This window comes from Fonsecaea monophora (assembly GCF_001642475.1).
Source record: "Fonsecaea monophora strain CBS 269.37 chromosome Unknown Scaff87, whole genome shotgun sequence".
Taxonomy (NCBI): domain Eukaryota; kingdom Fungi; phylum Ascomycota; class Eurotiomycetes; order Chaetothyriales; family Herpotrichiellaceae; genus Fonsecaea; species Fonsecaea monophora.
Genome location: NW_019174018.1, coordinates 66,559 through 78,812, shown reverse-complemented (window position 1 = coordinate 78,812; position 12,254 = coordinate 66,559). Strand labels below are relative to the sequence as shown.

The 12,254-nt window shown below is 50.8% G+C and overlaps 5 protein-coding genes across 5 annotated transcripts; 4 read left to right on the top strand and 1 right to left on the bottom strand.

The window, feature by feature from the left end:
* Positions 1-1,032: 1,032 nt before the first annotated feature.
* AYO21_09183 (hypothetical protein) lies at positions 1,033-2,904 on the top strand (the record flags this gene model as incomplete). The annotated part of the gene is made up of 1 exon (XM_022659121.1): positions 1,033-2,904. The coding sequence occupies one exon, from the start codon at positions 1,033-1,035 to the stop codon at positions 2,902-2,904; it is 1,872 nt and encodes a 623-aa protein (XP_022508575.1).
* A 949-nt stretch (positions 2,905-3,853) lies between these two features.
* AYO21_09182 (hypothetical protein) lies at positions 3,854-6,022 on the bottom strand (the record flags this gene model as incomplete). The annotated part of the gene is made up of 1 exon (XM_022659120.1): positions 3,854-6,022. The coding sequence occupies one exon, from the start codon at positions 6,020-6,022 to the stop codon at positions 3,854-3,856; it is 2,169 nt and encodes a 722-aa protein (XP_022508574.1).
* Positions 6,023-6,499: 477 nt separating this feature from the next.
* Positions 6,500-7,621, top strand: AYO21_09181 (hypothetical protein; the record flags this gene model as incomplete). Its single annotated transcript, XM_022659119.1, has 1 exon — positions 6,500-7,621. The coding sequence occupies one exon, from the start codon at positions 6,500-6,502 to the stop codon at positions 7,619-7,621; it is 1,122 nt and encodes a 373-aa protein (XP_022508573.1).
* Positions 7,622-8,447: 826 nt separating this feature from the next.
* On the top strand, positions 8,448-10,211 carry AYO21_09180 (hypothetical protein; the record flags this gene model as incomplete). The annotated part of the gene is made up of 3 exons (XM_022659118.1): positions 8,448-8,457; positions 8,533-9,291; positions 9,346-10,211. The coding sequence occupies 3 exons, from the start codon at positions 8,448-8,450 to the stop codon at positions 10,209-10,211; spliced, it is 1,635 nt and encodes a 544-aa protein (XP_022508572.1).
* Positions 10,212-11,414: 1,203 nt separating this feature from the next.
* AYO21_09179 (hypothetical protein) lies at positions 11,415-11,978 on the top strand (the record flags this gene model as incomplete). The annotated part of the gene is made up of 1 exon (XM_022659117.1): positions 11,415-11,978. One exon carries the CDS (start codon positions 11,415-11,417, stop codon positions 11,976-11,978), a length of 564 nt encoding a protein of 187 aa, XP_022508571.1.
* Positions 11,979-12,254: the final 276 nt, after the last annotated feature.

The window sequence follows — 12,254 nt, the reverse complement described above, 5'->3', positions numbered from 1 at the left end:
GTCGCCGAGTCACAAATTTACGGGTAGGAGAAGTGAAAGAACACGGAAAAATGATAAGGAGATAGGTCTTTCGAATACTTGATCATGGGCCGACATGAACATACCGTATTAGATGAGCAGGGGAGAAACGCACGGGTTGGATGGATGTTGGTAGCGTTTGGCCCAAGTGGCTCGGTGAATCGTTCTTCCTTCCGCTTTGGTGGCGCCTCAAGACACTATTCCTTCCCTGTATTAGCGTCTACTAACTGTCCAACCTCAGTTTTTCGTATGCAGCCTCAGCCTTGTCCCTGTCCCCTTTTACTCCTTTCTATTGTGTCGTCCTCTTGTCGCTCGACTAGACTCACTCCTTATGCATTTCCATTTGTCTGATTCACACATATCTAGCTGGAGGGTACAGCCGTACAACGACTCCTTTTCGTCCAGAACTCAATTGCATAGAGCGACCGTAGCTCTCGTACTCGTTTGTTGGTACAAAGCATCGACAGCATTTCGTTGTCTATGCTTTGTGTTGGTTCCTTCGACAAACCTTCCCTTTGTCAAGGAGACTAAGGGCCTGTCTAGTGTATTCCAAGTTCATTATGTTCAGTTTGGAACTCCTAACATGTCCGACCTACACGAAAAGGTCGTTTCTCCATGGCTTCACTGCCTGTGGTGAGACCTCAGCGTCTCTAACATTCTCGTTTATATATATCTCTAGATAATGCCCCTCCCCACCTGGACAAAGAGATCTGGGCTGTTGCATTGTGGTTCGCGCCCTGCGCGATGGAAGTCGTCCTAATGTCTCAACGTCCTTGATCTGCTGTGCCTCGCGCCCTGCCCCCGCGACTCTCTTGAACCTCTTCTTTCATAAATATGTCATTCTTCTCCCCTCTGCCTCTGCTCTCACCGGACAGCACGAGCACAGCAATTCACTCGACGGTTCTTCAACAAAACGTTGAGCAAACAAAGAGAAGTCAGACAATTTTCTTGATGACCAGATAACCCTCAACCACACCGATTTCAAACCAGGTAAGTGCACATTCACATTTCAAGATGGCAAAAGCTAAGGAATTCTTTAGGGCCGCAAAGACAAAGCTGAGCAGTGCTTTCCACATATTCAAGCGTGAACACCCATATCAACACCAGGGGAACAACAGTTTCACATGTTTTGTGCAACAAGGGACAGAAGTCTCTTCCAACGACTCTGGCGTTGAGCAGCTGGTGCAGCAAGACAACCCCTCTGTTCCTACTCAAGGTCAATCGACGCTGAGGTACGTGATCTCAAATTACATGGAGGGATCAAGCGAGGCTGACTATGACTCGAATTTAGATTCTGCTGGACAGCTGTCAGAAAAGGGACGCGGGCGCTTTGATAACAACCCTGCATTGCGGCCGCTCAAATCAGAAGTGACAGAGACAAAGCTATCTGAACTCCCAGAGTCTGAAGAGTCACCGATAGGTTCGGCCCTTGCGCCTACTTCGGCGAACATTTTGGGCACCTCTGAGGTGAGTGGCCAGGAAACGAACGCTTCAACCTGGAATCTCCTCCTGGGACAGACTCTCCGCCGCCATAGACATCGTCGTTCTCTTTCTGACTGGCTAGAAGAACAAGTGTTCGAGCCACGCCCTACCAACCCTGATCTCACTGAGGCCGATAGCCGAGGCATGGATATTTCAGAGGCGCCGCCATCTTCTCGCCATCTCTCGTCTGGTAATTCCAGTGCGGATACCTTTGGACGCTGGAGACGTCGTCGCCCAGACGATGGACTTGCTCCCACAGGAGTGCCAGATCCATTCGTGAAGCACCAGCCCACAGCTGAACAGAGAGGACTGCCGGCTATGACTCTGGATGAACTGAACCATGAGACTCCTTCCCGCTGGTCAGCAGACTTCGACAAATTCTCCTCTGATGGCCAACAACGCAAAGTGGCACGGACTGCTTCAGGAAACTTCTCCCTTCGGCCTCAACAGTACAGCCTCAAGACTCCACCTCAACGACCTCGTACGGAGGAAATCAACGTTCGCAAGAATCGTGAGAGAACCAAATTCGCGGCGGACACCAGTAAAGTGTCAGAGGAAGCTGAGAACGTAGCTACGAATAATACGAATGCGGACAAGGGAAACGGTGATTCTGGCCAGCCTGCTTCCTTCCAACCAGGAGCAGCAGTGCTCGGTGCTCAGACGGCCATGGAAAGCATGCATCGATCTTTCTGGCAGGTGGATGCGGCACTTCGGCAACTCAGTCTCGAAAACCAGACGCACCAAAAGAACATGAGGACAGTGCTGGACAGAAACCAAGCCCTAGAGCAAGAGCTCGAGAGAGCACACGCAGTGGTCAGAGAAAAAGATGCGGAGCTTGAGCTCTTGCGCAGAGTGATCGGCAATGTGGCCCACGCCCTGCTAGCGTTCCCGATCCCAGGCGTGCCAGGTCAAGCTCAACAGAAGAGCCAAGGTGGCAGCGTCTCTCCTCCATCCGCATCGAAGCTCTCGGAACCGCAAACGCCAGCAAACCAAGCCCTTCGCGATTACAGTCGAGGGTATACGATGCGCAAGCTATCAACTGGGTCCGTGAACACAGATGCCGCAAACACCCACCAGAAGGCCTCTGACGAGGCGGGAAGCGTGGTCCACCACGAGGTGACAGACCCAGGATTTGGCTTTGACGTGGCATACCAAGAGAGCGAGACTTCGGACATGTACGGGGGCGATGACTACGTGCTCGAAAACAAGGGAACCGACGAGGAATATGATGGCGAGGATGAAGGGGAGAAAGACGACGGGGCCTCAGGCACCCCTCTCAGCTCCTCTGAACAGGCAGCACAGCCCGAGTCTCTGGATCACCAAGAGACCCCGTTGCAGAGCTCTCTCGGAGACTCTGTGTTGGGATCCCTTCCTCGACTGCGCCCACGGAACTGGAACTGGTGAGCAGACCAGACAACTCTACCGTCGGGGTGGCCGGAGCAGACTGGCAGAACGATACACGGTGGGGGGCGAGATTTGCACTTGTTCTTCTTCTTCTTGGCCTCGTCTTCTTTCTTGACCTAATATTTCTTTTACCGAAAATAACCAGGATTGGAAAGTGGTTTTTTGTTCACGTCGGAAAAGGACTTTTATTTTACAGACATTCCAACGACGTTTTGTGGAAACCTGGAACGGGAAATGGAAGGGAAAGGAACTGAACAAGGAAAGGATAACGCACAAACAGACAAACAGATACAGGTTCAGGTATTGGTTCTTGGAAGACATGCCTAGGTACTCTTTCCTTCACTTTCTTTTCATTTTTATTTTTTTTTGATGAGATGAGGCGAGGCCAAGTGAATAAACAAAGAACCAAACAATACACAATACAAGACTCAATATACACAACACCTACCCATCTCTTCCGGCAAATATACTGTAATACCCCCCAGATCCACTTCTTTTCAATAAACTAAACTAAATGTCAGTGTACAACCATGGTAGATGGTTAGTCAATAACGTGTCTGTCCTACAAGAATCTGTCTTATCCTGCATGGTTGTTTCCCTTATGAAGATGTTTTCAGACTCCAGCCAGACAACAACATAGCTGGAAACGAAAAATACGAAAGGAGTTACGGGGTTATCGGTAGAGTGGTCGTGTACAGGCGTAAAAGGTGAGCTACCCAAGGCTTACTTGACTTCTGGATTTTCTTTGCTCTCTTTGCTCATCTAACTAGAGCGTATGGCGTAGCGTACATATGTAGATTGGCCTACATTGCGAGGGTAAACCCCCTTTTCAAACCAATGTCCCCAGACGGCATCGCTTGGTGAATATAGCCTTAGGGGATGTATCCCACTGATTAAAAAACTGGGATATATCGTCACACCTCATCTCTTGGACGCTGCACATGAGTGTTCACTTTCCACCCTCTTCGGTACCGTCTTCTTCAAACTCTACCAGGGCAACACCACTCGCAACCACCTCGCCCTCTCCATGCACGATTCTCTGTACCTTGGCCCCCTCCATCGGGCTTCTTATAACCGTCTCCATCTTCATGCTCTCAATAACTATCAACGGTTGCTCCTTTTTCACCACATCTCCTGGTGAGACCAGCACGCGGAGAATCTTGGCCGGCATGGGAGAGAACAACGAGTTGGGCTTCTCCGTCACGCCGAGTGCTTTCTGAAGCCATGAGGGCGCAGGCGAGTAGAGAAGGAATGAGCCGTGCGGCGTGAAGAGATGGATTGTTTCTGGATTTGACCCAGAGCCCGACGATGCCGAGTCAGGAGAGAAGATGATATGTGAGGTATGTCGCGTATGAGGAAAGTAAGTTGTTAGGGTATTTGATTCCGAGTTGAAGGAGGATGAAACCGACATCGGGTCAGAGTTTGGTGTTGACACAGAGAATGTACCAGGGTTTATTTGTTGAAGTTCCACAGCAAGAATTTCGGGTTCTTTTCCAGGTTCAGACTCGACATTCGCCGTGGAAAATTGAAAGGTCCGTGGCTGGAAATCCGAAGATGTATTAAGCCACGAGGGGGGCGATAGTTGCCAGACTGATGTTGCAGCATTCGAATTCTGAGGATTTGAATGGCGAAGGAACGAAGCAATCGCTGCCTGTGCAAGGACTTCTGAGGTGACACTAATCTGTGGGAAGAGTTCTTCTCGGTGTTTTTCGATATACCCTGTCTCCACGTTACCAGTAACGAAGTCGGGGGATTTGCATATTCTCTTGAGGAAGTCGATGTTCGTTATTGGCCCAGCCACCTCGTAGTCTTGCAATGCTGCAACCATTTTGCGCAGAGCGTCCTCTCGAGTCTCGCCTCTTACAATCAACTTCGCAATCATGGGGTCATAATGGCTTGAGACTTCATCCCCTTGAACGAATCCGCTGTCTATCCGCACGTTGGCAGTTTCTTTGGGGAGTTGGACGTGTAAAAGTTTGCCAGAATCAGGTATGAATCCCTTGTCCGGGTTCTCAGCGTAGATTCGAGCCTCGATAGCATGTCCACGCTGAGAGATCTGTTCTTCGACTTGTTCCTGGGTGAGAGGAAGGGGTTTTCCTTCTGCAACCAAGATCTGCCAGTGGACAAGATCAAGCCCAGTGACCATTTCGGTGACTGGGTGCTCCACTTGAAGTCTGGTGTTCATCTCCATAAAGTAGAACTCACCTGTGTCATTGTCGAAAATAAACTCCACGGTGCCCGCTCCTTCGTACTTGACAGCAAGCGCAGCTGCTCGTGCCTTGTCCCACAGATCTTTGCGAATCGAGTCGTCCAGGTTCGGAGCTGGAGACTCTTCAAGGATTTTCTGATGCCGGCGTTGAATGGAGCAATCTCGTTCACCAAGAGCGACACAATTTCCATGCTGATCCGCGAATACTTGGACCTCAATGTGACGTGGTGTGGTAATATATTTCTCAACAAGGACCTCGTCGTTGCCAAATGAATTCCTCGCCTCACTCTTTGCACTTTCAAGCATGTCTGAGAACTCTTGAGCATTTTTGGCGATTCTCATTCCCTTCCCTCCTCCGCCTCGAACTGCTTTGATCAGGACGGGATATCCAATCTGGTCCGCCTCTTGTGCAAGTGTCTCTGGAGCCTGGTCCGATCCATGGTAGCCTGGGACACATGGAACACCAGCCGCATTCATAATCTCCTTGCTCCTCGCCTTGTCACCCATGTCTTCAATGGCGCTTGCAGGAGGGCCGATGAAAGTGACGCCCTCTTCGGCACATCTCTTTGCGAATTCTGCATTCTCGGACAGGAAGCCGTAGCCGGGATGGATAGCTTGACAGCCCTCTTGTTTTGCTATCCGGAGGATCTTCTCTTGATCCAAATAGGCGGCTGTTGCGCCGAGGTTAAAGGAGAACGGGGAAGAAAGAGCATGCTGTGAAAGGGCATCGGGATTCGTGTATAAAGTAGTCGTGCGGATGCCGTGCTGAGCAGCAGTGCGATTGACTCTCAGGGCAATCTCTCCACGATTTGCAATGAGAATTGAGTCGATGGTTTTCGTCGAGTATGCGCGAAGCGTGCCCCGCGGTCGAAAGGCTGCTGCGGCTCGAGAGAAAGGATAATGAGACATGGTGAAGTCAGCGAGGAGGACTGCTCACATTTTCGACGCGCAGGACACTGGGGATATGGCAGTTTATGTAGCATCAAGGGAGACAAATGGGTATATGAAGCCCTTCTCAGGATCTCGGCTGTCGTCGCATGGCGTCGGAAGTGGCAGCATCTCAGCTCTGGGGGCCATTCAGGTGGGGATCGAAACGCGTGCCGTTTCTCCAAAATGCCTGCCCGAGCATCGTCACACTGGATTCCATTTGTCCTCCGTCCTGCACCACGCCGTCTTCGGTTGCATGATTGCTCAAACGACATTCTGAGAATCCCTCGAGGTCAGGAGGGAGAAAAAAGTTCACCTTCGACTCAAACAATGAACATATAACAATTCCTTTTGGACTCCTCTCCTCTCTCATTCCTCTTTCTGCCACGTCCTGTGAATGAAACCTGTCATGTTGTCCTGAAAAGCGCTAGACGTGATTAAAAGATCACCTTCCTCAAGATGTCCGATCTTGAAGACTATACCTACTCCCCCTATGACGATCTTGAGGACATCCTGTGGGATGCGGATCCGACACCAGAGTTAGCCGACGATTTGGCCGAGCATGCAGTACACAGTCCTGTATATCAAGAGGAAGATGCTGTTAAAAACGAGATGAGTGAATACTTTAGCGACTGGGAGTACTACTCGGACGACTACATGGATGATGATCCGACGCTATTGAGAAAGATCCCTCAACCTGCCATCGGTAAAAACACTCTGGTTGCTGCCCAGAACTCTCGAAGGGGGAAGAAGAGGAAGTTGATCGAGACAATCGACGTCCTCCCTTCGGGCTTGGATGAGGTCAAACTGTTGACCAGTAGCATCAAGGGCACAATTTGGGCCCAGCAAACTGGCCAAAAGATTCCAGCCCACAAAGATGATCAAGAGAAGGTCGCTCTCATGAAGAATTGGAAGGACGTTTTCGCGATCAAGGACAATGGCTGGAATCAATCAACAGGACAAGCCGAAGACGACGAGAGTTGGGCAAATGAGATGAGTCTAGCAGATATGGGTCTCAAACATGTGCAGCGGCAGCCGTCCTTCGATGCCACCAATCAAGATGCTTCGGCTGAAATCGAAGAGGACGACGAGGTAGCAGAAAGCATGGCAGAAGAACCCTCCGGGGAAGAACATGTCGAACAGGCCATTAGTTCGAAGGGAGACCCTGGGCCAGATGCCACAAACTGTCGCGATGCTATTGTGGGCAAAATAGACGACGACAGAGTGAAAGGCTACGGTCAGGGCGCCCAGGATCTGGGATCAGGTGGTACAGTTTCACAAACGGGAGTCCTGGTTGAAGATGAGATACCTCGAAAACGGCGACGGGTCAAGGCCGAACTACCTTCTCCGCCAGATTCGAGTGAAACCGTGGTTGTTGACTCGAATGATCCGACGGCCATGGTCAATGGAAAAGAGATGAGGCGAGACAGACCCCCAGACATCCCCAAACTCAGTTCTCGAAGGGAGAAGAAAAGGAAGGCAACGGAGGAGCTCGACGAGGTTGACCATACCAACTCAACTCCCAGCAACCGAGCAAAGAGAGTCGCCTCGAAAGCCGCCACCACACGTTCGACACATTAAGAGCAAGATGAAAAGATTCTTTTAGGCATAGCATGGATAAATTGCAACGATCAAACCATCCACTCAATGGTGGGCAATCACTAAAGGGCAGGATGATAGAGGATTACTGGTTCTTCGAGTGAAATTGAAGAACGGCCTAGTACCCTTATGGAATAATTTCATGACTGTAACGAGCACAAGAAGAGAAATGGTGCAGGATGGGAAATGCATGAAACGTGGCTTCTTTGGCTTGGAGGACCTCCTATTGTATTGTAGGTAATTGTAATCTGGTCAAGCGAACAAAAACCATTTGTGAGACAGTGTTTGAAAGGAGCGATGAGATGAGACGAGGCTCCAACTCGGCTACGCTGGGGCTTGCACGGCTTGGCAGCCGATATCGAACGGAGTCGAACTGCACCTCCATCTGCGTCTACTTCTGCTGGTGCAAGCTACCGTTGAACAGTTTTGACAACCACTAGAATTTTTCACTTCTCCGGTTGAGTCCATTCAGCTGGCACCTTTATCCTCCGTCTTCCGTACACCCCAGTCCGTTTGGATATCTATTTCAAAGAGAGACGAGTCCGTACTCCATGAGAACACCCAACTACCAATCTGATTTGGCTGAATAATTCGGGTTTACTGGTACGCCCACTTCTTTCTATATCACCCAGATCAGGGCATTCAGACATCACGCAATACCCGTGGCGGCAACTTTTATCTCTGTTGAACGTTGGCTGACTTATGAACACCGTTAGATTTCGCCGCCAACTCCGCAGAGTGCGTTTGAATGGGGCAGAGAAAATCTTTGTTGGCCCAGGCTCAATAAAAGGAGGGAAGACTCTTGAAGATGGCATACAGTATGTCTCTCCCAGGGCGGTCCCGGACACCACCCTCGATCTCACACCCAGCAAAAAATAACAATAGAGATCTAGACACCTCTTACCTCTCGTCCCCTGATACTCCCTCCACTGTCTTCCCCGAGCGACTTATTCGGCCACTCCCCAAGCGGTCCATCAAGTCCCGATTGTCTCAAGAAGCCGCTGAGGCCATCACATATCCTCCTACGCTTCCATCGACCAGCCTACCGACATACTCCCACTATGGAGAAAATGGTGACTATCCCAACGACAGCAAAGTTTTAGTGCACCAACATAGTGATGGATATGATCAAGATCACGACCACGACCACGACGATGATCATGACTGTCCTCACCACCACCATCACTGCCATCACGATGAATACGAAGATGATCTAGATTCTCAAGATGAACGCATGGTTCCCGTCCGCCACTACTTTGTGTCATCCCCCCGATCTCCCCGTTCGGGTCGCCACCGATACTCTTCCAAGGGCACCATGTCTGGGCCGGACGGATATGAGGCGTTTGAAAACACTAATAATAAGAAAAAGCGAAAAATTCCCACCTCTGGCAGTTTGAGTCTGCATCATTCATCTGTCACGGATCAGTTGGCGCATATGGGTATCAGTGGCACGAGAGACGGCTCAGCGGACGATTCTTATTCCACAATTGCTCACGCTGGAAGCCCCACCGGCCTTGGAGTGCAAGGAGCAGGGAGAGGGCGCAGCACTAGAAAGCTACCGGGACGGAATCCGCTTGGTGTTTCGGTTAATGGCTCCAACGCTCGAAGCAGTACATCCAAATATGACCAGAATATGTCTGCTAACGCCAAAGGTAAGAATCAAATAGCGGAAAAAAGGATGTGAGTGTGACTAATGTGTTTCGAAGCCGAAGAATCCAAAGATCAAGGTATTATTTCTGCCGCGATTGCCAATGCTACAGCGCTGCTGCGGAAACCTCTCGGTAAAGGTCAAGAGAACGTGGGTGTCTTGGATCAACAAGTCAAACAAGCCCATACCAGTTCACAGTTTACCTTTACATGTGAGAGCGAGGCCAAAGGAGTAACGTTCCCCGAACAGAGTTTATACTCGCCAGGGTATGCACAACGCAACAATTTGGGTCCTTCAGGTCCGGGGGCAACACACCAGAAAGGACCAACTCAAGCGACACACACCAATACGGGCGTGGGGCTTCCAAACTCTCAAACTGCCGCCGCGGCTTCGGCCACGGCAAATGCGAATGCCCAAGGCAAGAAACCTCGCCGAAGGAGAGCAGACGTGTATACCTTGGCTGCCCGACAGAGGCGGCTTCAACAAGAATACAACAATTTGCAGCATCCGCCGGCCCCTGAAGACATCTGGATCTGTGAATTCTGCGAGTATGAGAGTATCTTTGGTCAACCTCCTCATGCGTTGATACGTCAATATGAGATCAAGGACCGCAAAGAACGGCGTCGGTTGGCGGAGAAGAGGCGGTTATTGGAGAAAGCCAAACTCAAGGGCAGGAAGGGAAAGAAACAGACAAAGGGGACGCCCAAGGCCTCGAACTACAACGGCCCACTGATGCCTCCACATGGATACGAGAATCAGCCACTGGACCAGCTTGGTGACGATGACTTGGACTATGGCTACGATGACCCAGTGCCCATGCCGGCACCACCTGCAGGCACTGCTCCGAGCAAGGCTGCTACCCGGCCGGCGAATGCGACGACAGACAAGGCTGGGGGCACTAATGGAGGCGGAGGGACACGATGACAGTTGAGCTTTCGACAGCTCGGTCCGTGTTTCTTGTCTGTCCTTTTGTTCTGTTGTTCCCCTTTGTTCAGTCTTTCTCTCGCATCGCATTGGACTCTGATCTGGTCACTCGTTTCGTTGGCGCCGGTTTTGTTTCTCGTGGCATTTTGACATCTTGTCTGTATCTACACAATCACCCTTTTTCCGCATGACTCCTGGCCCTCTGGCAAGCCCTAGGTAGCCTGCACATACTCCTCTCCCCCAAAGATAAAATTAGCATTCAATTCGTATTAATCTGGTGAAGACGCCTTTGTCTCAAGATGAGGTAGCTGGACAGGATCATCAGGATGGCTTGCGTGTGCGTCGAGGTGGAACAGGATTCACTTATGCCCAACGTCCAATGCCACTGGCTGCATTGGAGGCGTGGCAGTGCGTGGCTTACTTGGCCCCCAGTAGAGTTGTTGATCAAGCCACATTCCCCGCAATTCCAAGGCACATTCTCTCCTACCGAGTACTCCCTGAAGATTCTTGATTCTTGCCCAAAGCCATGACGCACATGCCTGCAACCACTGGCATCCCGCATTTCCCAATCCGGTCGTTTCTCTAACAAGACGCTATGCACTTATCAACAACTCTTTCCTGCGCTTCATGTATCAGATGTCTCATGCCCAACAAAAGGGCACATGTCCCTGTGTATCATCACTCAATTTTTGTCCGTGAAACAAGTTCTCTTGAATAGAAGCCAATCCCCACCACCTCGCCAGCACCATCTATCCCACGACAAAGATCCTCCCACTCGACTATTCACCGGCCATCTACAAAGGGCGAAGGGCCATTGTCAGTCGTTGTCAGTCGCACAAAAGGCCACACAAACCACAGGCAAAGAACGAACAAAGCCGGCTTGTGTCACTGCCAGGTTTTAGTCCACTAGGTGACAAACACCCATTGAAGTGATTTGACAAGGCACTGCAGTTCTTTTGTTTGACTGATTCAAGGTATTTGCTCGAAGTATTCCGCCAGACCATTTGGATCTCTGGACTATTCTGCAAATTTCTGACACAGACAGCTTCTCATCCATCCCTCTTGCTCGACACTTCCAACGTCAACATCCAAGGCCAACGATCGTAAGTTCATACACAATCACATCCAACAGAGAAACAACACAAGGTTGAACCCAAGCAATCACAATCCAGATAAACACCAGGTCCTAGACATTCCGAAACCATGGGTATCTTCACCATCTTCGCCACCTTGCGCAAATCCAACATCTTCAACCTGGTCTTCCGGTCCCTGCAACTCATCGACGCCCTCGTCGTGATTGGCATGTACGCGGTGGACCTGAACAACGCGGCCAAGGCAGACAAGTACGCCGACGCAAAATGGGTACGTACGACAGACCCCGAAACCCACGCACTCACGTCCTTCCCGCCCGAACTGGTCCGGGTACTAATCGCGCTCAAGGTCTTTGCCGTCACCGTCGGGTCGCTCGCGGCCGTGACGTCGCTCATCTTCTCGCTCGCCAGCATCTTCTTCCACTACCGCACCGTCGCCCTGCTGTTCGCGTGGGACTGGGTTCTGACCATCCTCTTCGCGACCCTGTCCGGCATCTTTGGCTCCATGTACATCGGCGAGAAGGTCGAGTATGAGAGCGGCATTCAGCGCATGAAGACCGCCGTCGGGTTCGACCTGGCCGGGCTGGTCTTGTGGTTCGTGACGGCCGCGTTTGGCACGTGGTGGTTCGTCTCGGAGAGAAGGGGGGAGAGACGGGGACGTGGTGCCAAAGCGTGACGAGGCCAGAGAAGGACACTTGAGGTAGTCATAAGATCAGAGATTCCCAAGTGAAGCTCACTCACCGCCATACCTTTTCCAAACCCAATAGAACATGGAAATGAAATGAATAGAAGAGATGAATTTGTTCTCGTTAACCCAGTAAAAATGCTTCACACAAGGGCGTACGTGCCGGTAGATAAGTGGATAAAAAGTCTCACGCTCCCGGGTAGGTGTCAGCGGTCAATGTTGCAAGGCTGAGGTGTAGGTATAAATCCCTTTTCCCCTTCTTCGAAA